We start from the raw sequence: 26,321 nt of genomic DNA, 5'->3' as shown, positions 1-26,321 counted from the left end.
TTTATGTTTGTATTATTTACTTCAATCAGATGTTTTCAATTTTACCTTTTTTCCCCCTCGACAAATACATGACATGGTTCATCAATACTGACCAACAGTCTTATTCTTTTTCTTCAGAAAAGAGATTCTGGGGAGAGGTAAAATGAAAAAGAGAGAAACATCTTTGCCTAAGTGATTTGCAAGCATCTGTGCTTGAAGCTACTTTTTATGAACACTCCTTGGTAAATGACTCAAGGTAAAAAAGCAGAAAAGCATCCAATGTTAGGAAATTGCAATCCAATACCATGTAATTTAAACCTGCGGTTGCTTCTCTTGTACTAAATGACATACAGATGGCTAGCTTAGCTCTCGCAACTTTGGAAACACAATTGGTCTTTTTGTATGAATGAACATATAGTAACCCAAAATATTTTGGATGGATTTGCTTAATTCTAATTGTTCAGATCTTAATTGTCAAGCCCATTGGAACTAATAATTTTAACCATGATAATTTGTCACATTAAGTTTGTAATTAATGAACTTCTTGACAAAATTAGCAAAGATACCATTCTAACAGATAAAGTAAAATAATTTTTTAAGAAGTCCCGAGGGAGGTAAACAGAAACTCACCCATCTCTGAGCACTGACTGAGAAAAGGCCCTTCTACATTCGAGCTGAACAGACCAACCAGGGAGACATTTCTGTGTATGCCTTGGAAGTACTAGGATTTCTCACAGGGTTTCTCACACCATGATGAACCTGGTGTTAACTGGGGTTCAGTGAGATGGGAGGCCCTCAGTGCCATTTCCAATGTGCCAGTTGCTCCTGGGTCCCTTCCTAGACCAACAGAGGATCACGAAGGCCAGCAGAAGTGGAGTCTGGCTTCTGCAGGCCTAGGCAAGGTTATCTCCTGTTTGGCTCTGGTTTGCTCTTTCTCCTCCCTGTTTTCTGGTGGAGAATCAACCATCTATCTAGGAGACCCTAGTTCTGGAAGCTGATAGCCCTTCTTCAGCGCCACACTCAGGGTAGGTAGGTAGTCTTCACTGGGTTTAATTCGGTAATCTCATATTCTACATTAGGTACCGTAGGAGTAAACAGTGGGAAGCATTCCCACTACTAAATCAAAAGAAGTTGAAGTTAATGCTCAGGACACTAAGAAGGCCAACTTCAAAACACAGTAGGACATCTTTGCATGGAGGGCCATCTGCACACTTCTTTCCTACTGTAGTGGGAAAGAAAAGGCATTTTACGGCAGTGAGTCACGGCTGTCCTGTCTCAGACTTGTATTTCTTTGCAGCTGTTTGCTTGAGGAAAATAAAATAACTACAGGTAAATAGGTGTTGTCTGAACATTTTGCCATTTGCATACATTCAAATAAACTACCCTAGCTATGAGTCACATTAGAATCATTTCATCATTCAGATACTCCTGAGCAGTGAAGTCCTCCCAGCTGAACTGTAAGAGGACAGTACAAACCTCGAAGAGAAATCACACTCACTCTTCATTTCTCTGTGTCTCGCTCCTCCTCCCCCCCCCCCCCCCCCCCCCCGCCCACCTCTCTGGAATTCTTGAATCTGCTTTAGTATAAACAAATGCCTTCTCCTGAAGTCTATTGAAAGTTTCACGCTAACATCGTAAGATAATGGTCTTTAGAAAAACATGCATTTCTAAAGACTACTTAGAACCCAGTGAAATATCTGATAGACTCACAGAAAACAGCAATTCCTACTGTAGAAAAAAAAAATATATATATATATATTTTTAGGGTTCTCAGAAAAATAAATAGGATGGTATTTAAGTCATCTTGGATGAAAATGGAATGGTGATGGTTTCAAGCTATTCTACCAAGTTGCAAAATTATTGAATGGGTCTTTATGTGCCCATTCTCATACATATGTGTATGTATATGTATATATACATATATATGTATGTGCATATATATAGTGAATACTTACAAATATGTGCATGATATTGAATTCATCTTTTAAAAAGTAGTTTCAGGGTTCAGGTGGCATATAGGATGTACCACCATGCTGGGAACAAGTACCCAGTGAGTGTTTAGTATCATCTTCTAGAAGCTTTGGCTCTAATGCTGTGTTGCTACTCCAGAGGAGTCAGTTGGATCTTAAGGTACATTCCTTTTGAACTTGGAGACCAGCTGCAGCTCAGGGAAGATTTTGTAGTCTGTTAGGGACTGGTTTGGTCATTGACAAGTGACTGTAGAGACTGCACTGTGGTGACCAGCCAAAGCAATTATTTAGGATTCAGGCTAAAAAGGCTCTTTCTCCCATATCCTCTCTTTCCAGGGTCATGTAGGGATAAAAAGAACTGTAAGGTGGTCTTTTCCCAGCAGGAACTGAGGAAGCGGCTGACACCCCTCCAGTACCATGTCACTCAGGAGAAAGGAACAGAAAGGTAATGTGTGCTGTAGTAAAAAGCCAGCAAGCAAGTACTACTTTTCTCCTCGCTCCCTGGAGTCTCCTCTTCCTTGTTAGTTCATTCAAAGAGTCCTATACATACTGGCTAATCCTGCAAATGACTGGCTTTGAAAAGGTTGGAACTGGGACGTTGTTTAGGTTGAGGCTGAGTCTTATTTCTGCTCTCCTCCACTCAGTGACCCTTCTATCTTATATAGAGTCACGGGGCTTTTGTTAAGGGCCTGTTTTTAGTTTACAACAAAATGTGTGGAAGTAATAGTGATTTAGGTACTTTTTTTTTTTTTTTTTTGTTGAAGACATCACAGTGAGGAAAACCATGAGGGACGTGGAGCTATGCCAGGATGCTGGCATTTTTGAAGGTGGCCATTGTAAGCATAGACATTTTGGCTGCAAAAAGAAGGTAGCATAATTTAGTTCCTTTCTACCCCACTCCAATTTCTTTTTGAAGCACATGTGGAGAGAGTATTTATTGGCTCATTTGTGGTTGGAATGTCAAAAATTTTCAATAACTGCCCTCACATGGCTTTGGTCCTTGGAAGTTCGCCCTACATCCTGGAAGGAAAAAAAAAAGTTTGTTCACTTCCAAGACTGTTTCTAGTGATTAAAGTCTCTCTCAGCTGATTCCAGCTAAAAAGTAACTTGCCAAGGCCCAATGATTTTGTTGTTTAATTTATACCATGGAGCTTGGCACAAAGCTGTAAATGTACCTCTGATCCAGATTTATTAATGATGTAACTTAGTGTTTTCATTCATGAGCTGAGAGCTCTTTCCCACACGGGATCCTTGTTAAGAGGCAACATGCTCTTCCTGTCACAGAATCTACTATTTACTGAGTTGACTAAACGTGGAGTCTCTGACAAAGCGTGCCCTCGTTGTCCACTGGACCCGGTGGTGGGCTGGATTCTCAGCCAGAGGACTTGCCCGCCCTGTAGTGTGCATGGCTAGCGAAATGATTTAATGCACACAAACAACCAGAGATTAGGTCATTCTTAAAAATTCTGTTTATAAAAAAAACTGGACCTCGTAAAGAGGCTGAAAGGATAATAAGAACAAGCTGCCGAGCACACAGACTTTTTGTGGGGCTACCACAGCTGATTTGTGTTAGCCGAATGACCTCCTCGCCTTGAAGATCGCTAACTTAGAAAAATATTCCCTTAAAGCTGCAATATTCCTTTTCAAACTGAAAACTAAGACTCCTTCCACGGGAAGACTTGGACCCTGCTGCATTTTCCAGTCCGCTCTTGCACAGTGCGGAGTAGTAGAAATCTTATGTAATAATGTTCATTATGTGACTCAAACAACGGGCTTTTTTTTTTATTTGAAAAATATTCTAAATATTACATACTAGATGGCTTGATATTTTTACTTGTACTGGTTTGGAGTAGTTATATGCACATTATATATATGTATATTTGAAGTGTATTAGTATGGTTCAACTTTCCATATGTTTAGTCTGTTCTCATTTTAGGGCCCAAAACCCTCGAAAGATTTACTAGAGAAATGTATTTTACACCAATGTGTTCTCTAAGAACACTAGCTTTGTTAATATTTTTTGATGATCTGTTTATTTTTTTTTTATCAGTGCTTTTGAAGGAGAATACACGCACCACAAAGATCCTGGAATATATAAATGTGTTGTTTGTGGAACTCCATTGTTCAAGTAAGTGTACTGCAAGCTGGTAGGTATGGCTGGGTCACATGGCTGCAGACTCCTTTTTGCTCATTTACCTTTGAATCTTTGCTGAATTTGATTCTATCTTTTTCTGTTATAAATACATAATATACATGTATATACGTGTGTGTGTGTGTGTGTGTGTGTGTGTGTGTGTGTGTGTGTGTGTGTATACTCCCTGAAAACAAGAATAATTACAGACTTTCCTGGTTAAATACTCTATGACAGCCTGGTGAATTTTGTACTGTTTGGACATTTAAAATACCCAGCATTAAGTTCATCCCACCTTAGTAACCATTGTTCATAGCCGGAGTACGAAGGAAATTTTGGTGAGCAGAGATCTATCTGCTCATGTATTTACTGATTTTTCTACCTTCAAGTGATACCCTTAAATCCATTTATGGACCGTTTTTGCAAGTCACTCATGATATTCTTGATGAATAAAACATACTCATCAAGAAGTCTAGTTACAGTTCCACAATGACGGGAAATACCTGTACGTAAAGTAAATGTGAGCCAGACAACAGATTTTTATGTATAGGCAACACTATTGTATATTTGAGGTTAACATTATTTTTGCATTGGTCTAAAATCATCTTCTTTTTTTTTTTAAACTTGTTTTTTTTTTTTGTTTTTGTTTTTCGAGACAGGGTTTCTCTGTGTAGCTTTGCGCCTTTCCTGGAACTTATTCTGTAGCCCAGGCTGGCCATGAACTCTCAGAGATCCGCCTGCCTCTGCCTCCCGAGTGCTGGGGTTAAAGGCGTGCGACGCCGCCACCGCCACCACCACCACCCAGCTTAAAATCATCTTCTTAAAAGATCCCAGCAGTTCACAGTGATGCAGGCATCACATAGACTTTTTGGAGAAGAGTTAATTCTTGGTCTGGATAGGATAATCTTACTTAGTGAAGGATAATCTTTACCAAAGAAGTTTTAGCTAGGTGAGTAAAATCCTAGAAGCCTTATATCCCCCAAACAGAAGGCTTACTTGAGAGTGAGCATCATTTATCTGACACAGGATTACAAAGTTTCACAGAAAGAATGAGTAAATAAAAATCTGATAGCTGTAGCATGGAAAACGCACTTTAACTTGCTCCATATTTCTCCTTTAAGACACTAACATTTGCAGATATTTCTGAAATAACAGGAAAATGGTAGTTTCCTTAAAATTTTTTAAGAGTTTTGAACTTTTCTCCAATTACATAAACCTTCTTGCACGTTAGTGTTGGTTGACAATCTGTTCTGAATTCTTATGTATTTTTTTTCATGTTAAAAAACTGACCCTTCAAATTGTCACCCATTTCCTCTCAGAAAACACACATCCTCGTATTTCAACACCTTTGGCTTATGTCATAATAGTTGACAGAACACTTAAGATAGCCGCTGAGCCGTGCTAAACTGGTTAATACCCCAAATGGTAAAAGCTGCCCACATCCCCTTCACTTTTTGTTCAAGATGCCCCACCTCTTCCCAGCCGTGCGATTTCACTGAAGGACTCGGTTGAAGGAAAACTTGCAGTTTTAAATAAGAAACAGAGCCACTGTAGAGGATGGATTTAACCCTTGTGAGAGTTTGAATCACAAACCCTGAAAGCAAGACCCTTATCCAAACATGAGAGCCGGCGAGAGTCACGTTCACTGTTCGCCGTGACACGGCATCATTTCTTTTGAGCATTCCCGTCAGCTTCTATTTCCTAAAAACGCGGAGAAATCGGATTGGACTTTTCGTTCACACTTTTGCCGGTTTTCATCATTCGCTTGGCTCTTCTTGCTTCCGTGTATACTCTGAGAGAAAAGCATCCCTGCTCCTCTCTTGTTGGAGATGGAGTAGTTTATTGGCCTGCAAGTTGTCTTCACTTTCAAAATATGTGCCCTGGGTGCCCACGAAGACGTCAGGGGCCACAGGGCATGCACAGTTTTGAGGAAGTCGATTTTCCCGTCTTCCATTCCTCTAGGCACATCTGCTGAAACTCAGAGGTCAGTGGTCTGCAGCTTCTTCCCTTCCATCTCTCTTCTGACTGCTGCCTCACACTTCACTTGGGATGGTACACCTTTCATCTGTCCCAAATATTGCTGGAATTTATTGTCCTCAGTTGTTGTATTCAGGCATCGAGCAAAATGATAGTCCAAGGATGCATGACTTTTGAAGACAAACTCCTCGAAGGAAAACAAACAAACAAACAAAACATTGAGATAGTGTTGCAAAACACCTGCCATAGGTCAGCAACTCTACCCCTCACTGCCAGCTTGTATGTCTATCTGTGTAGCCATTTTCTACCCAGGGACTTACATGGGTAAGTGTGAGAACACATATCCAATGTGTTTATACAAACGATAGAAAATGAAAGTTTGGGGTGCTTCATTGTCGTTTGTAGAAAAAAACCAAATCTGATGTGATTGATGTATATGTTGCTAAGGACAGGCTTTATTAGTTCATATGATTAATTTCTACACTTATATATGATGGAAATATGTAGGTCTGAGGTTTTGACAGGAATACTGTAAGCATATGTACAGAATACAAAACAACTGGAAATTCATCTTTTGTAGTTATTTACATTTCTGGTAATGTATTCCCATTGTATCTTCGTAAAAGATACAAGGGAAAATTATTATTCAGCAAGTCCAGACTTAAAACCCACATAATTGCTTGAATAAGAAAGTTTAAAGGATTCTAAACTATAACATAGAGTTGGGATAAAGAGGAGTTTGCTAGTAAGAAGTGAGAGGAAATTAGTAAGGGTATAGACACAGCGGAAATAGTGGTCATGAGTACAGACAGCAGGAATGGAGGTCATGAATACAGACAGCAGGAATGGAGGTCATGAGTACAGACAGCAGGAATGGAGGTCATGAGTACAGACAGCAGGAATGGAGGTCATGAATACAGACAGCAGGGATGGAGGTCATGAGTACAGACAGCAGGGATGGAGGTCATGAGTACAGACAGCAGGAATGGAGGTCATGAATACAGACAGCAGGAATGGAGGTCATGAATACAGACAGCAGGGATGGAGGTCATGAGTACAGACAGCAGGAATGGAGGTCATGAGTACAGACAGCAGGAATGGAGGTCATGAATACAGACAGCAGGGATGGTGGTCATGATCTCTAGTATGGAAACAGAGAAGTCTAGAAAGATCCTCCCCCTCAGACCTACACCTACTTCCTCTCTCTGGGGTTGAGAAGGAGATGGTGGGATTTCAGCTACTATGTGGCCGAGAACTCATGGCTGTGTCCCAGGGGTGTAGTGTACTGGAAATACAAGTTTGCCCTGGAAATCTGCCTGTCAGAATTCTTTGGAAAACTCCCCTTTTGAGTGGTGAGGAGAGCTGTTGGCTGAATGGCGTCTTCATGGAAGCTGTTGGGAGGCTGCTGGCTCTTCAGTCCTGCTGCTCGAAGCCCACCGAAGTCTCCTGGCATTGTAGGAATCTGGCACCCGAGAAGCTCCTCTTGCTGCAGTGGTTGAACTCTTAGATCTTGAGTTTGCTGGAGCAAAGGGTGCCGGAGACACTGTTCTTCAGGAACGAGGTACTGGAGAAGCGGTGAATGCAGAGGGAGCCTGGCATAGGAGAAACTGTCTACAAGGCAGGCAGGAGCCTGGTGCCAATGCAGCTGCCCATGTTTCAAGAACTAGACAAGGAGTCATTTCAATATTCTTTTTTTTTTTTTTTTTTTTTTTTTTTTTTTTTTTTTTTTTGGTTTTTCGAGACAGGGTTTCTCTGTGTAGCTTTGCGCCTTTCCTGGAACTCGCTTTGGAGACCAGGCTGGCCTTGAACTCACAGAGATCCGCCTGGCTCTGCCTCCCGAGTGCTGGGATTAAAGGCGTGCGCCACCACTGCCCGGCTCATTTCAATATTCTTTTAAGGGATCCCTGATCAAAAGTTTGAAAAACACTCATGATGCTAGTGAATTAGTTGTATTACTGCTAGGGATTCTCAAGAGGCAGTTTGTTTCTCCCTTGAATACGAAGTATAGAAAGACATGCTGAATGCTGAGTGAGGTGTGAGAAAATGTGGATTTGTGGTTTTTTTTGTTTTGTTTTTTTAGAAGGAAGGGAATGAGGGATGAAGAGAAGAACAGACTAACTAGGAATATTCTGAGAAAAAAAGTCGGGAAACAAGTGAAGTACTGAATCTGGAAATGTCTAAATGCTTCCCAAACGTTCGCTTTCATTCTCTGGTCCATACTTACTGCATGCACATGCATGTATGTGCATAAGTTTCTCTTTAAAGCTTTTTTTGTGTGTCTGTCTGTGTTGAGGTTTGTGAGTGAGAGCACCTGCCGTTCCTTACATGTGGAGGTTGGAGGGTGACCTTGAGTGTTGGTCCTCATCTGCCATCCTGTTTGTGAGCGGCGTCTAGCTGTTCATTGCCACGTGTGCTGGCCTGGCTGGCCCATAAGTTTCTGAATTCTCCTCTCTCTGCCCCACTTCTCCTCATAGGAGCACGGAGATTACAGACTCGCATTACGGCATCTGGCTTTTACACGGCTCCTGGGAATTGGGACCCAAGTCCTCACACTTGGGTAGCACCATACCCACTGAGCTATTTCCCCAGCCCATAATCATCTTTTACTTGACTGACACACATATATTATACTTCCTCGCAAAAATGTCTATTTAATTATTTTCATTTTATTTCCAAACTTGTAATGTAAACCCTTTCCTTCTTTGGACAATACGCTGCTTTCTTTCGGCTTCCTGAGTACAAGAACCTCATTCACAGCCTTCCTATAAACCAAACATGTAATTCATCCCCCAGTTCATGTTTTCTTCACATTCACAAATTTTACCAAGCTAGTTTATGTCTCACACGGTCCTACCGACTTTCAGTTAGTAGATTTACTGACAGACGCAAGAATGTTCTCACCTCCAGTTATTTGCACTCTTAAAGTTTCATAAAGTGAATTTATTATGCATCAGATAAACCAGAGAGAGAATTGGTAAAACAGTCAGATTCCGAAAATACTTTAGACCACTTACATTGTGCTGTGGCTGATACCTGTGCTGTGGGATAAATAAAACAACATTACAAAGTATTTTTCTCACTGTAGCTATGGTTTTGTTGGGAGTCTGAAAAAAATGACAAATGATTATAAGTATCACAGTGCTGTCGCTTGAAACGCTTTCATCTGTAATTGGAGGAAATATGACTGTGTCAAGTTAGCAAGGGTTCATGGGACATGAGGCCACATTTTACTAGGGGGAGGGAGAGAGAGGGGAGAGGAGGCGTGAGCTCGGCTTTTCTCTGGTATGTGGCAGACCAGCCGCCACTTTTATGACTCATGGTACTCTTGAGTGGGGAGAAGTGAGAAATATTAGTTGGAAGGGAAGATACCTAGATGGCGAGAGGAAAGACAGAAAACACAGGATAACCTCGGAAGGGCCTGGGTCTGAACCCACCAGCCCTGAACTTTTCCAAAGGGCTTTTTATGACAATGCCAAGGGGAGGGGCAAAAGACCTCCCCCCTTGCTCAATACAGCCAAGTGTAGACCCTTCCAAAGACCTGCACTCAGGCCCATGGTCCACTCATCCTCCTTATGCAGACCTGCTGGAGAAAGCCACCAGGAAAACCTGATGGGCTCCAATGCTGGTGCAGGATCCTGACAATATCAGGTGAAAAGAGGAATTAGAGATAAGATCCAAGGTGTATTTTTTCAAGAAAATGGGGCCAACAGGAGTGGACAGATGGACTATGTTGGGAGCGATGGGGGATGTAGCTGAAGAAAGGCTTTTAACCTACTTGAAATCCTGTAAGGCCCAGCGTCCTGTTCTCCATCAAAGTCTTTGTTTCCCCCTTCCAGAGTAAACGTCGTCTCACATCTCTGTTCCTTGGCATGTCCCCTCCATCACTACAGTTACCGCTTTGTTCTGGTGTGTGTGTGTGTGTGTGTGTGTGTGTGTGTGTGTGTGTGTGTGTGTGTGTGTGCGCGCGCGCACGCGCATATGCACATGCATTTACCTTCCTTCTTCTAAGTGAACTTGGCAGTGGAAAGACCAGACCCTAGTAATATTTTTTTCTCTTAGCTCCAGGCCTGTAATAATCACTAAATATTTATTGGTTGCTCACATGCATGTCTCACTATGGTTGGGTTGATTTTGGAGAAATTTTGAGTAAAGGAATAGCATGATGAAACATGGAAGTCAGTCATAACAGTGCACAAAATGGATTTCTGGGAGTCAAAAAAAAAGAGGATGTAGGGTTATAGAAGAGTCATTGGGAAGCTCTTTCCAGGTTAGCTGATAAATTGCAGCTTTATCTATGTGCACTCATCCCCTGGTCCCTTTGTTTGTGGCTTTGAAGACCCACACGGACTGTCCATATTCTGTGTACATAGTCATCGTCTTTGAGCAGCTCATTTTGTGATGCAGGCTCATTAACGAGAATAACAACACTACTAAAACAATATCTAATGCTCACATAGCAGTTATCATATACCTGGCATGGCCCTACGTGCTTCATATGCAAATCATGTAACCTCTACAGCTCTGCATTTTGTGTAGATAAGGGAACTAAGTAAAGAAAACCTATGAGGATCACAGTTAGCATGTGAGTGTCATTTAAATAGTAATGCTCAATTTCAAAAAAACAAAGGTTAAAGAATTATATAGGACAATGCTTTATATCTTATTTTGGCCAATCAGGCATGATTATTTAATCAACATCACTAGAACAAATGGAGCACACACAGCTCCATTCTTTGTAAAGTGGTTTTTTTTTTTTTTTTTGCTTGTTGAATCGGAAATCATATCTATTTAGAAAAAAGGGTAAGCTCTGTTGTGACCAGTTGTCAAGAATGACTCTGTTCGAAAGACTCTTGGAACCACCCCAGTAAGATGTCCTGAAGGTGCAAGAAGCCAGTAGCCATCCAATCCCTCGCAGGCAGAGCTGGGCTGACTGGGAAGGATCGGAGCAATGGAGGCACAGTATTTTCACATACTGGTTTCTCGTCGTCTTTTTCTCAAGTAGCTTGATTTCACATTTATCACTTCTTTCCATTTTTTTTTCTTGCTGTAGTTCGAAGAAGACCAATGTCAACTGGCACAAGTAATTCTGAATGCCTTCTCTGTATTTCCATCTTCACTGAGGAACCAGATAGGGACTGGCCAAAAGCAACTCATAGGATATGTAGGGTGCCAGCCTAGATAGGTAAGCTCAGATTCGTTTTCCATAAAAAGGGAAAAGGGAAGCCAAACAGGGTAAAAGCTCAATGCACAAACATGCCTAGTATACTATTCTAGTTATTAAAATAATGTTAAATGTGGGTGGCTTGAGCGAGTTTAGGGGCATATAGTATCACAACAGTCTAAAGGGGGTCTGTGAAACGCAAGAGCATTAGAGCTTGTCAGAGCAGGTCTATAGGTGTGACAAGTGACTGCTTCCACCCTGCGCTGCCACCATTCAAGCGGAACTCTGCTGCCGCCACCGAGCTGTGCACACATGCTATATTTCACATGCGCCCCCCCCTCCGATATTTTATTCTAGACCACCAGAAAATTGAAGCCATTTTTCAGCTCTTTAAGAACATAAGCTCTTTCATTGAGAGAATTCCAGTCCAGTGCCACACGCAGCTGACTCACCTATGCTGTTCCCTGCACATTCTTCCACTGAGCACTACAGGAGACGTTCAACGTGACCCCTTCGCCCAGTTGAACCACTCGGTGCCTGTGTGGCAGGGAGAAGATGGAGTGAGGAGGAAGATGGGGTTGTTTATGGTTCTCCTCTATTGAGAGCTTGCTTCCTCGACCCCATCAGCACTATTCCTGCGGTCTTTAACATTTCAGCCACGGTAGAATTCTGGAGGCAACATGCACTTATCTTCAAGATTGCTTCTTCATGGGATTCTGTTGGAATTGGTTATAGTTCTAGAAAGGTGCTAACCATCACCGCAATGCATTTAACTTTGAAGTTTTAAAGAATTAACTTGCCCATTGCCAATATCTAAATCCTTTAAAGCTTTTCAGGGAAGGGAGCATACTCTGAAATGAAGCAGAGTCTGAGCGGTGGCTTTACATGAATTTTGTTTAACTGAACAAGTTGTGTGTTTTTGAAGAGAATATGGAATTGAGTTCCTGAATCCCGCTGGCCCTTCTTGTCATCTTCTTATACACTCCTGTGACATGCAGGAGTGGTGTTTGTAGCAGGAGTCCCTTTATACCTTTGTCTCATTGGAAAGCTCAGGATGAGACCACAGATGGGTTGGGAGAAATGACTTTCTTGGCCTACCGCAAGGACGGGGAGTAAAAGTCACCACTGATGTCCGACCTTGAAACCACCGTGGGCAGGGAGAGCACGTTATTCAGAGGATGGAGAAAACCCGTATTCTAGAAACTACAAAACTATAGCAAGATGTCATTCAAGGTATGGTGATATATAAACAAAGCTACATTTTTCTTTTTAAAAGTTATGTACATATACATACAAAAAAGCTTGAAACTATAGTATACACAAAATGCCAAGATACATGAAGCTGTGTGTGTGTGTGTGTGTGTGTGTGTGTGTGTGTGTGTGTGTGTGTGTCTGTGTCTGTGCACTGTGGAGAGAGGAATATGGAGAAAGACATTTTACCTTGTATTAACAAAACAATGATATTAACTTCCACATATAGGTAGGAATGTTTTTTTCTCAGCAAATTATGGCGTATGTGTACACTGTTTACATCTGAATAGTGTATGTGTACACTGTTTACATCTGAATAGTGTATGTGTACACTGTTTACATCTGAATGGCGTATGTGTACACTGTTTACATCTGAATGGTGTATGTGTACACTGTTTACATCTGAATGGCGTATGTGTACACTGTTTACATCTGAATGGCATATGTGTACACTGTTTACATCTGAATGGCATATGTGCACACTGTTTACATCTGAATGGCATATGTGTACACTGTTTACATCCGAATAGTCTATGTGTACACTGTTTACATCTGAATAGTGTATAGCTACACTATTTACATCTGAATAGCGTTTATGTACACCCCACAGTGTATATGTACCACACTGTCATTATCCATTCATTATTTGAAGGACATTTAGGTTGTTCCCATCTCCTAGCTGTTGGGAATAGACTTGGCTGAGCAAGCAAGCATCTGTGGAGTAGGATGTCTAGTCCTTTGGGCAAATGTCACGGAATGGTAGAGCTGGGTCAAGTGGTAGATTTGTGTTTCTTTTTAGCTCTTCGAAAATTCTCCACACTGATTCCTGTATTGGAATTCCTGTAGGTATTGGATGCACTAATTGCAATCATACCAACAGTGAATGAAAGTCCCTTTCCCTACACTCCCTCTGGCATTTGATGTCAGTTGTTTTGTTGATCTTTGCTATTCTTTTGAGATGAAATCTCCGTTGTTTTGACTTGCATTTCCCTAATTTCTAGGGACAAAGAACATTTTTTTGAGATACTTCTTCTTTTGAGAAGTCTTTGCTCAGGTCCCAGGTCCAGTTTTCAAATGGGTCATTTGCTTTTTCATTTTTTTCTTTTATTCTTTGCTTTTTGAATTTTTTTATATATATTCTGGGTATTAGTCCTCTGTCAGATGTATAGCTGGCAAAGATCCTCTCCCATTCCATGGCTTCCTCTCCACCCAACTGGTTGTTTCTTTAGCTGTGTGGAAGCTTTTTAATTTTATGAAACCCCACTCATCAGTTGTTGGTCTTCATTCTTGAGCAGCTAGAGTCCGATTCAGAAAGACCCTTCCTACACCACCTGTATCCTGTAGGGTACTGCCTATGTTTTCTTCTAGAAGTTTCAGTGTTTCGGGTTTCGTATTTAGGTCTTTGATCCATTCGGAGTTAGTTTTTGTGCAAGGTAATAGATAATGTGTGTAATTTTCATTTTTCAGCATGTGGACATCCAGCTTTCTGAGCACCTGTTTCTGAAGATGTTTTCTTTTCTCTAGCTTATGTTTTTGCCATCTTTGTCAAATATTGGACGGCTTAAGTTATGTGCACTCATTCTTGGGTCTCCAGTTTTCTTCCTCTGGTCCACAAGTCTGTGTTTGTGCCAGTACCACATTGTTTTTGTGACTATGGCTCTGTAATATAGCTTAAGATTTAGAATGGTGATCCCGCCATCATTGTTTATTGTTTCTAGACGTTTTCATGTAGAATTTTGGGGATCTTTAAAAGTATAGGGTCATGTTACCTGCAATAGGGGCTATGATGATATATTGTGTACCCTAATAAACTTGCCTGAAGATCAGAGGACAGAGCCAGTCACTAGATTAGACATAGAGGTCAGGCAGTGGTGGCACACACCTTTAATCCCAGAACTGGGAAGCACACACACTTTTAATCCCAGGAAGTGATGTCTGGGCAGAGAAAGGTATATAAGGCATGAGGAAACAGGAACTCACTCTCTTTTAGGCTGAGGATTTCGTAGAGGTAAGAACTAGTGACTGGCTGTTCTGCTTCTCTGATCTTTCAACTTTCACCCTGATATCTAACTCTGGGTTTTTTATTAAAAGACCATCTAAGATTCCAACAACAAGGGGCCGTTTGACTTCTTTCCCTATTGTATTCCTTTAATTTCCTTCTCTTGCTTTATTGCTCCAGCTAGTGCTTAGAGCACAATATTGAAAAGTATTGGGGGCAGTGCATGTCCCTGTCTTGTTCCTGATGTTAGTGGGATCGCTACCAGCTTTTCTCCATTTAGGATGACATTGACTGTGGGTTTCTTATTATAGCTTTTATTATGTTGAGGTCTGTTCCCTCTAGCCTTACATTCTCTAGGACTTTTACCATGAAGGCATGTTGGAGTCTGTCAAGTCAGGTCCGTTTATGTGACTTAATACATTTATTGACTTATGTATATGTTGAACCATCTTTGCATTTCAGAGATAAAACCAGCTTTGTCATGGAGGAAAATCTTTTTGATGTATGTCTGTACTCCGTTTGCAGTGTTTTATTGAGAATTTTTGAGTTCATGTTCATCAGGGATACTGGTCTGTAGCTTTCTTTTTTTTCATTATGTGTATTCTTTGGTGTTTAGGTGGAATATTCTGTAGATATCTGTTAAGTTCATTTGATGTACGGTGTTATTTGTTTCTGCTATTTCTCTGGTTTTGGTCCAGATGACCTGTTTATTGGAAGTAGTGGGAAAATGATGTTAATCTGAATCTTCACATCTAATAGAATACTTTTATGAGACTGAGTGCCCTAATTTTGGTGCATAAATATTTAGGATAGCATTGTCTTCTTGGTTAACTATTCCCTTCATCCAAATGAAATGTACCTCTTTATTTCTTCTATTTAGTTTTAATTTGAAATCTATTTTGTCAGATATTAGGATAATAACACCTGCTTGCTTCCTGGTCCCATTTGATTGAGATACTATTGTCCAACCTTTTACTCCATGGTGGTGCCCATGTTTAAAGCTCAGATCTGTTTCTTTCTTTTTATTATTAAATTTATTTATTTTACATACCAACCACAGTTTCCCCTCCCTCCTCTCCTCCCATTCCCTTCCCCCACCTCCTTTCTACCATCCCCTCACATCCACTCCTCTTCTGTTTCCACTCAGAAAGGGTAAAGGCCTTCTGTGGGAGTCAACAAAGCATGACATATCAAGTTGAGGCAGGAGCAAGCTCCTCTCCCCTGCATCAAGGCTGAGCGAGGAATCCCACCATAGGGAATAGCTTTTTAAAAGCCAGCTCATGTACCAGGAACAGGTCCCACAAACAGACCAAGCTACACAACTGCCACCTACCTGCAGAGGGCCTAGGTCAGTCCTGTGCAGGCTCCCTAGCTGTCTAGAGTCTGTGAACGCCCATGAACTCGGGTCAGCTGTCTCTGTGGGTTTCCCCATCATGGTCTTGATGCCCCCTTGCCCATATAATCCCTCCTCCCTCTCTTTGACTGGATTCCCGGAGCTCAGCCTGGTGCTTAGCTGTGGATCTCTGCATCTGCTTCCATCACCTACTGGATAAAGGTTCTATGCTGACAATTAAGGTAGTCACCAATCTGATTACAGGAGAAGGCCAGTTCAGGCACCCTCTCCACTATTGCTAGGAGTCTTAGCTGGGGTTGTCCTTGTGGATTCCTGGGAGTTTCCCTAGCACCAGGTTTCTCCCTAACCCCATAAGGGCCCCCTCTATCAAGATATCTTTCCTTACTCTCCCTCTCCGATCTGTTTCTTAGAGACAACAGGTGAAAGGACTTTGTTTCTTGATTCATCCAGTCAGCCTGTGTCTTTTGAACAGGACGGGGAGGACGTTATTTAAAGTTTTTATTGAAGTGTGTGTGTTGATTGTAGTCATTGTTTTGTTGATTTCTGGTATTGTCTGCCTTCTCAGTGGTATTTTGTGTTTTAATGATGATGGCTTTGTATTTCCTTCCACAGTCTCTCTGCTCGGCTCAATCCTCTGTTCAGTCTGAAACATTGCTTCCCGTATTTTCTTTACGTTTGGTTTGTTGGGTATAATTTTTTTTAGGTTGTTCATATTATGGAAAGTTTTTCCTTCTTCTTCAATTATTGTGGGTAGTTTTGCTGGGTATATCATCCCAGGTAGCATAGTCTTTTATGTTTGGAATACATTGCTCCAGGTTCTTCTGGCTTTCAAAGTTTCCGTTGAGAAATCAGCTGTTGTTTTGATGAGTTTTCCTTTATATGTGACTTGTGGTTGTTTTTGTGTTTTTTTTTTTTCTTCCCGTAGCTTTCAATACACTTCCTTTGTTATGTATACTTATTGTTTCAGCTATGATATGCCATGGGAATTGTCTTTTCTGGTCTTGTCTCTTTGGTGTTCTGTGTGCTTCTTGTACCGTATGAATGCATCTTTCCTTAGTTTGAGGAGGTTTGCTTCTTTGATCTTGTTTGATATTTGGTCTATGCCGTTGACTTTCCCACATCTATGCCTATGACTTCAAGGTTTGGTTTTTCCACGGTGTCCTCTGTTTCCTGTGTTCCCCCTGCCTCTGTGTGTGTATGTGCACCTGTGGGCCAGAGGTCAACTTTAGGTGTCATTCTTCAGGTAGCATCCACCTTATTTTGGGAGACAGGGACCGGCCTTGGATTCACTGTGCTTGCTGGCCAGCCGACCCAAGAGATCTGCCTGTCTCCACCACCCCAGTGCTTGGGTTACAAGCATGAACCACTGTGCCCAGCTATTTTTTTGTGGGTTCTGGGGATCAAACTCAGGCTCCCATGCTTGCAGGGTATACATGTTACTGACTGACCACCTTCCCAGCCCTTGTTTATGTTTTTGCTTTTTAAATTATCTCAATTTCCTGGCTGAATTTCTTACTCCTATTAATACCATGAATTGTTTCCCTAATTTCACTGAATTGTCTCATGATGTTTTCTATGTCTTGCTGAGTTTCCTGAGGATCATTATTTTGGATTCTTCTCGGGCATTGTGTAGCTTGTTTGCTCTTTGGAGTTTTTACTGAAGAGCTGTGTTCCTTGGAATGGACCGTGTTATTTTTTTTTTATCTCTCTCTCTCTCTCTCTCTATGGCCATGGGAGGGTAAACTACTCAGACCTTATATTTATCTTCTCTTGGCCTCTGTTTTAGTTACTATTTCAAAACTTTCTCCCTCCTCCTGACTATATTTCATCCCTTGGGTCCTGTTCTCAGAAACCTAAGGGTAATTGGTGAAGGATGACCCACCGTGATCAGAATATTTGGATTTGTTTTTAAACAGATGTTTTTATAAACTGTTGGTCATCCTTGACCAGACTATATTTTAAAACAACTGAGGGCTTACTATGTGCTCAGTTTTATGCTAATAACCTAAAAAAATCTTATCTTTTATTCTTTATAACAAAACCAGAAGGCTACACAGGCTGTGTAATTCAGGAAACGTTGGGAGTAGGACCCAACAACTCAGGTCTGACTGGTCCCCAGGCCTGGCTTTCTCAGCTCTGGCATTACAACGCTTCTCTGCATTTTGTCTTTCCACTCAGCAATTCCCCATCTGGCAGCTCTCACACTGCTGTTAATTGGTGCTAATTTTCTGAAGATGGCCAAGGCACTATATTTGGATGCTGAGGTAGGGAAAGCTGTGATTAAAGTGTAAAGAAGTGAGGCGAAATTAACAACTGTCCTCACTCTACTGAGTAGAGCCGACTGATAGACTTAGCCTCTAACAGCTGGCGTTTTCCTCATTTGTGAGGCAAGGATAAAACCCATGTTACAAGTACTTTTGAGATGCAGGAAATAATGTTTTAGGAATAGAAACACATCACTATAAAGGTGAAGCATTGCTATTAAAATAGTTATCAAGGGTTAGTCTAATGTTTTCTGGCCCAGTGTTCATTGGTGAACAGAGGCCAGGGTTGAGTAACTGCCGCTTCAGAATTGTGGGGTGTGGCTTGCATGCCAGTGGCTATTTCACATCGAGCTTGATGATGAAGAGTAGTAATTTGCTGCAGAGGATGGGTAAGAGAGAGAGATTGATTTACTTGTCCAAAAATAAAGAGAAATCTAGATAAACCCAGAAACCAATAGATCACAGATGATCCTCGTCTTTCAGAAATTGGTCAGTCTATAGCCAAGGTATTCATTGGGTTGGTATGAGGCATCCGTTTGAAAGGTTAGTGGGCCCAATGGCCAATTTAGAAGAAGCCCAACTGATTGCTTGGACCCCTGAAAGCCATGCCACTTTGAAGAGGTGGTAGGAGGCAGTAAAAGGAAGTGCAAGCTCAAGGGGATGACTAGTCTTGAGGCCACACGAGGAGCTTCATACAGCAACTTGCAAACCTAGATGTCCCAGAGAACTGCAGCTGCCCGTCATGCCTCACCCTGGCAGGGTTCTTACTTAGGGAGGTGGCTGTAGTTCCAGAGCCTACTCTGTGTTTTGCAAAGTTCCTCTATGTTTTTTTGAGTCCGATGGGAGATATGATTTGAGTGGTATCAATAGCGATTTAACACGTGCTGCAAAAGCACGCACGCAGCGAGAAATCAAAATAGCTACCAGCTAGCTGTGAAATTGGAAAGCTCTTCCTCATGATTAATTAGATGGTTAACGCCTTGTCTGGGAAGGAAGCTAATGAATGCAGTTTTGGAAGTCTGATAGACTTGAAGTTATAACTGAGAATGTAGGTCTATATGGCAGTGTCCTGCAAATGGGTTCTCTTGAATATTTGTGTCATTATAATATTAGTTTTGCACGATTCTATGTCAATGAAATATGAATTTATGTTCTGTGCAAAAGAGGACAAAAGTGCCTTGTGTTTAGGGACAAATTACTGAGAAACTTAAACTAACAGAAATCAAATGAGTATAACACACCCATGTTCAGAGTAGAACACAGTGAGTAACGTTTTCAAAATCTTTTGGCCACAGAATCAGTCTCTCAATTGAAAGACGTATTTCCGAGTCTGGTGTTTCTGATAATGTGAACTGTGAGATGCTGTAGCTGACATGGATGCATAAGTCTAGAACAAAGAGCATGCTAGCAGCATTGATATCACAGAAAGCTAGGGAAGACTGTGGAGATGTGGAAGGATGGGGATCTCTTACTTGGTATGTCAGTATTGGAAAAACACTTTAGTAGAAGGGGTTTCAGATGTTGGGAGATGGTCTAATTTTCAAGCTCTAAGCACAAGTGGAGGATTATCTCAGAGAACGCAGTAGTCATAATCCGGTCAAGAGAGCTAAGGAAGGAATGTGGTAAGACCCATCCCCTACAGTGGTGGGGAAGGTGGGCTCAAGGAAATGCTTTACTTTTTTTTTAAGTGAAGAAAATGGAACAGAGGGAGACATTGAAGGGAAAGAGAACTCAGGGTCATAGGATAAGCTTTAGGAATGAAGATTGGGCTTCTTCCAGAAATAGGAGCTTCTCAGGTGGGTAGTTGTCCATCCCCAAGATGAGTTTCACATTGTTTTAGTTTTCTAGACTAGCTAGTATCCCTGCTGCCTAGACGTGGTTGCTGGAGAGCAGGACTTGGAACCTGGCAGCTCTTACTTGCCATCGTTTCCACTGCCTCATACACCAGGGAATGAATAGACACAGCAGCTCCAAGCCAGGTAACTGTTGCATCAATCCTGTATTCCATGATCATGAGTTAGCTGGAAAGGGGCCGATGCCTCCTGCGGCTCATGTTTTATGTTTACTAGCTGGCATGGTCCGCGAAACAAAACACACTCCCAAAAACTCACGCATTGCTTTGGTTTTCAGTGGCATCCAGTTGCAGCATTTCTGCTGGAAGGAAAATTGGCAGTATACCTCTGGGGATTTGCACGTTTTACTTCCGTGCATTTAGTTAAGTGTATAGTGTTAATGGCAGTTCCATGACTCATAGTCTGCATAACCATAAATTAACTCTGCTACCTCTAGTGTGCCTTCTTTGAGAATGTTCTGAAAGACCACCCAGAATGTGGAATTTACGTGGACTGCAAAGACTCATTCAAGTTGAGACACTAGTCACCACGGACTGACCAATTACACCTGCCTCCTTCAGTACGAACACACTCCCCGTTTGCTCTTCAAGGAGGTTGAAGCTATTGATCTTAAACTATAAAGGGCTTTTACGGGTTGAATTATGGCAACTTTATAGAAGGCCTCCTCTTTCAAATAGAGTGCTTTGTACATAGTAAGCACTCCATAAATGCTCTCAACTATGACTTAATGTGTGTTTCGACCTTCCAGTGAACTTTTCTGCCTGGTTTCCAGATTGGCGGGAAGGCTTCTGGAATTGTGTCTTTCATATGTGTTTTTGCTTGGGGGCTTTGATAGAGTATAATTTTACTGACTATATGAAACTTGTCTTTTTATTGATAAGTCATTCTAGGTGGTTTGCTGGCCAGTCCAAATTCTTGCAATCCAAGATGTCACTGTTTGACTCAGGTTCTCAGAGACAATAGCTATACAATAAGACAGTAGTTTTAATAAGTTCACTAAGACAGTGGTATACACACAGTGGTACACACACACACACACACACACACACACAAACGTGTGTGTGTGTGTGTGTGTGTGTATGTATATATTTCTCAACACATTTCTACTTCCTTACTGTTTAGTTCAGTACTTCCCACAAAGATAACTTTATTACAGTGATATGGAAAATATTTTCCATGTGAAATTTCATACAGTGTGAGGGGACCTTCTTTAGTTCCCCACTGGTCAAAATGTTACTTTGAAAATTAGTAAAATAAACAAGTTGGAATACTTAGGAAGGCAAGAAGCTTTGCAAATGTAAATAGGAGAGGTTTTCTTCATGTTAAAGGAATGCCAGTTCAGTTAGAAGGTCTCAGGATTACTTGGAGAACTTACAAACATGCATTTTCAAACCCAACTCTGCTTTTTAAAAGCTTGACGTGAGCTGGAGAAGTTGATGACTTCTGGGGTCATTGACGCAGGCCTTTGGAACTGGTAGTCCAGTGCACTGGACCAGGTCTTCCAGTGATGGTGAAGAGACATTCCACCTCTTTGCTTCACTCCCACATCAATCACTAATACAGAAAATGCCCTGTAGGCTTGTCTAGAGGTCAATCTTACAGGTCAATCTTACATTTTATGGAAAAGAAAGAACCAGGGTGCTTTACTTGTCCAGAGCCACCTAGGAGTGTTTCCCTAGCTTCAGCCGTGTAGGCACTTGGAGGCTGCTGCCGCTGTGGCTCAAGGGTGCCATTACATCTCGAGCTGGCAGCAGGACTTGCCATCTACATGGCACCGATTTGGCAGGCATTTAGAATACAGCACTGACAGGGTCCTGGGGCCTTGTACTAAGGTCACAAGAAAAGCCTATTGTTGGAGCCCACTAGGTTTCCTAGTGGCTGTGTCCAGCGGGACTGCGTAAGAAGTTGATTGGACCACGAGCCTGGGTACCAGGTGACTGTAACTAGCAAGGGGGAGATCTTTTGCTCCATCCCTTGGCATTGTTATAAATAGACCTTTGGAATAAAGTTCTGGGCTGGTGGATAAGGATCCAGGCCCACTCGAGTCTATCCTGTTTTTTCTTCTCTGTTTCTCTCTCCTTACTTCTAACCAAGTCTCGTATCCTTCAATCCTCAAGGAGTTCCTGGGGTAACTAATGATGGGGGCTGGTCCCCCCCACAGCCTGTGAGTGCAGACAATGTGTAGCAAGGTTGAATTCTCTATGTGCTGCCCCTGAGCAGGCCTGGTAATGCTGTGAGGATGGAGCTCAAGGTGCAGTGGAGAGCCCAGGATGCTGGAGATGCCAGGAATATACAGAGTCTGCAAAGGAAAGCTGCAGGCTCACCAGAGGGGCCCTGGGGGGGCAAGGCTGCCCTAAATACTAGCACTCAGATGATGCTGCCAAGATGCTGAACACAGACGGAGCTGCAGAGTTTAGAGTTTGTCCTGTCGGGTTCTCACTCTTGTTTTGGTCCTGGGCTTCCTTGCTATGCCCCATTCCTCCCTTTTGGGGTGGGAATGTGCCAATGGATATTAGAAATACGTACCTTTAAATATTGTTATTTTACGGAGACTCACAGCTAAGTGTTCGCCTACAGTTTCAGAAAGGACAATGGACTTTGGGGCTGTGAACAGTGGTAGGACTGTTAAAACGAGGGAGCCTGGACTGGATGCATCTTGCATTGTGAGATAGCCTCTGGGGACAGGAGCAGAATGTTATAGTTTAAATATTAAATGCCCTCCGCGGGGTCGTGTGTTTGAGCTCTTGCTCTCCAGCGGATGGTGCGGGACTTTGAGAGGCGGGGCCTGCCTGACTATTGTAGGTCCCTGGGACAGGCTAGACCTGTGCCTGGCTCAAACTATCCGCTTCCTGATCCGCTAAGACGTGAACCGTCACGTTGAAAGCTCCCACTGACTCGGACATGGTGGCCCCGGCCTCCATCAGTAGGGATCTCCTTAAGTGTGACCTGAATTAACCCTTTCCTCCCTCGAGTCGCTTCCGTCGAGGGTTTTGTCAGAAAACCAAGTAACGTAGAGCCATCCTCTCCGTCTGTTCTCTTAAACAACTCCATTTCCGGTTATTTTTATTCTGTTCTTTTTTTTTGTCTTTCCCGTATCATTTCACACTGCACCCCTGTAAGATCTTAACCAGACCAATAGTTCTTTTTTAATAGTACAATGCTGTTCTTATTTAGATGAAATATTGCTAATTGAGCTTGTTGTCATAGGTTAATTCTGCATAGTATTATTGCTTAGAAAGCTTTTCTTTGACTTCTCATACATACCAGGACCCAACATCAGCTCTTTTAGGATCATCTTAATCTATGCAAAAGTTTTTAAAAGTAAGTTTCTCAGCCCATTCTATGGGCAGTAAGACAACCCTGGAGTGGTCATGAATGAATGTGTCCAGGGTCATTGGGGTTTGGCTTCAGGCTGTCTCCTTTACACGTCTCCCTCCGTGTGAAAGGAGGGTCTGTTGGCATCTCTATCCCTCGAGCTCACTAAACACCCATGAGATGTTCCCAGGGCATGCAGTTCCTAGCAGGTTTTATGCAGGTTTTGTTTCTTGCCTTCTTGTCATTTTTGATGTCTCAATTTGTTTCCCCAGATATTAATGTTTTGTAATGAATTTAGGCTTATCTTTTGAACGTGATTTGTTTTTAATATTGTCAATTTTTTTTAATTTATTCTTCTCTCATACATTACATCCCGACCACAGTTTCCCCTCCCTCCAGCCCTCCCAACTTCCCCTTTCCCCCAGATTGACTCCTCCTCTGGTTCCCTTCAGAAAAGAGCAGGCCACCCAGGGATGTCAACCAGACGCAGCATGGTGAGTGACAATAAGACCAGGCACAAACCCTCCTATCAAGGCTGCATGAGGCAACATAGGAGAAAGAGGGTCCCAAGATTAGGTGGAAGAACGAGAGACACCCCCACTCCCACTGTTAGGAGTCCCACAAGAACACCATGCTGCATAACCATAACATAGATGCAGAGGGTCTAGTATTTGCAAAATTTTAAGACTTTAGCACGTTTCCATTCAGCAATATTTCCTAACCAAGTAACCGCAAATCTGATTTTCATAAGGAAGTGGAAGATAAACAATGCAATACGTTGTGTTAACTGCATAATTCATCACAGTGGTTCCAAGTGTATCTTGTTTTCACCATGGCTTGGCTCAGTTCTTGCTGCTCTTTTACTAATGATTATTTTGATTTAAAAATTTCCGAGCATTTGTGATTGATTAAAAAAAAACTATACAGCCAATAGACATTTTAGCATTTTCTTGGGTTTGGGTTGTGATAGCCTATGTGTATCTAAACATTTAAGCTGACCGTGGTTTGTGTTTGTGTGGTTTGCGTCTTGTCTATATCTTGTAGCATTATTGCCAAAAATTTTCAAACACAGGGATCGATGAGGAATAATCTCTTAATGCTCAGATTTAAAAGAAACAGAATGTATTTGGTTTTGGATAGAAATCCCCAAATAAAAGCAAGGTTAATGCATCTAGGCATTAGCTGAGCCGGCCTGAGTGACACTGAGGCGCCCAGATGCTTTTCTGTGATTGTCCTGGGCCTTTCCCTGGGGGCTGCAAGACACTGGCCATTCCCACTGGCGTCTGCACACAGCCACTTTGAAGGCAGGAAAGGTGGGGAGAGCCTGAGAAGGGCCTTCCCTCTCAATAACCTCTCTCTCTTAAATGAAGAACGACCTTTCCGTGAACACTCACCCACAGACTTTACCTTTCAGGACTCAGCTGGGCTAAGGGGCTGTCCTTGAACCGGTCATCAGAGCATGCGCAGAAATCAGCACTGCAGTGGGCATGTCTTAGCCCCTTTCAGGAACTGCTGTTCAGTTACTGGGGAGGAGACAGACTAGCTGTCGGGTAGGCAGTTAATAGTGTCTGCTGCCATTGTTGAACTCTGGGCATCCTTACAAAACAATGTGGAAATGCCACACTGAAGCCTACGTGTATTCACAAGTAATATGTAATTAATAAGTATTTTGAAAAACCACTAAGATGCAGTATAAGAAAACTTCCTTTGAACAGATACGTTATAGGCATAGGAAGGCATGGTAGTGCTATGGAGCCAAAGAATTAGCCTGGTCTGGTAATTTTTTTTTTTCAGAAAACTAATTATGAAGTTGATATGTGCAGAACATTTCTGGGATTAGGTAGCAGAGAGAATGGGAATATCTCAAATAGAAGAAGTGTACTGTAGTTACACTGCTTGAAAAAACACATGGATGCTCACTACGCTTATCTATTCTAAGAAAAGCCTTTGCGTGGCTTGTGGGGGCAGAAAGAAATTCTGAGATTAGTAGGTAGGGCCCTGAAATGTTATAATTTCTGCCCTGAAACAATGTAGTTTTCTCCTCATCTTCCCCAACCTTTCCCCTTCCTCCTTCCTCTTATTCTGTACTGTCAGGGTTTCATGCAATTCAGGGTGGCCTAGAACTTGCGGTATAGCTGAGAAAGGCCTTCACTTCCTAATCCTCCTGCTTCAACCTCCCAAGTCTTGTGCCGCCGCCACCAGTCCAATCCAGTGTTAGGGATCAGATCCAGGTCTACTCACGCTGGGCAAGTATTCTCTGCTGTATCAGACTGTATATCCTCCGCTTCAATTCTTTTCATTTTGACTTACATAGAATGTTCTGTGGAAATAGAAAATGATAGTTTCTATTCCTCCAGGAGCATACAACTCTAACCGCTGGCCAAATCTACCCTCTCTTGAAAAGCTGCCATTTTGCTATAAAAAGAATGTATATGTTATATATTTAAATTATTTAAAAAAATTTGAATGAAAACTGAGTTTCTTAGTGTCAACCTCTCTGGCTTCCCATTCAAAGGATCTTTGTTTTCACACTTGGACATTTGTCAACGCCAGTGTAAGACTTTCTGTGATTTGCCTGTGGATGCAGTACGCCCACCAAAAGTGCATGAGCTGGAACATGGGTCCCCAGTGTGATGTGTCCAGGTGTTGGGTCTTTAAGAGATGGAGCCTGGTGCAAGATAATTAGGTCACATGGTTGCAATGAGCCACGAGAGAGGTGCTAAATAGAGGTGTGGAAATATTATCTCACCTATGCGGCCATGTGCCTGCTTAAAACTTTGGAAAAGGAAAAAGGGGGAATGCATGTTGGAAAGCGAGGATAGCTCCCAACACCTTCCTTTGGGGATTACTGAAGGAACCAATGAAATCATTTTGACTGTAGTCTAGGAATAGAATGGGTATCTTTGGAACCACCATGATTTTATCCATTTCGTGTCCTGTTTTGTGCTTTTTTTGTATTCTGGTATCTTGTTCAAATCTTAGATGGTCTTATTAATAAAAAACCCAGAGCCAGATATTGGGGTGCAAGCTTGAAAGATCAGAGAAGCAGAGCAAGCCACAGCCCACC

At 42.1% G+C, this 26,321-nt stretch overlaps 1 protein-coding gene across 1 annotated transcript in view; it reads left to right on the top strand.

Moving 5' to 3' along the window:
• The window catches only part of Msrb3 (methionine sulfoxide reductase B3), a 125,178-nt gene that overhangs the window by 44,304 nt on the left and 54,553 nt on the right, over positions 1 to 26,321 (top strand). Inside the window, exons 3-4 of the mRNA XM_052753467.1 lie at positions 2,286 to 2,394; positions 4,000 to 4,077. Of these exons, the coding sequence (XP_052609427.1) occupies positions 2,286 to 2,394; positions 4,000 to 4,077 (187 nt within the window). The remainder of the gene's footprint in view (positions 1 to 2,285; positions 2,395 to 3,999; positions 4,078 to 26,321) is intronic.

This window comes from Peromyscus californicus, unplaced genomic scaffold, assembly GCF_007827085.1.
Source record: "Peromyscus californicus insignis strain IS unplaced genomic scaffold, ASM782708v3 Scaffold_24__1_contigs__length_46423439, whole genome shotgun sequence".
NCBI lineage: Eukaryota > Metazoa > Chordata > Mammalia > Rodentia > Cricetidae > Peromyscus > Peromyscus californicus.
The sequence above is the reverse complement of the archived record's forward strand: the minus strand, read 5'-3'. Positions and strand labels throughout refer to the sequence as shown.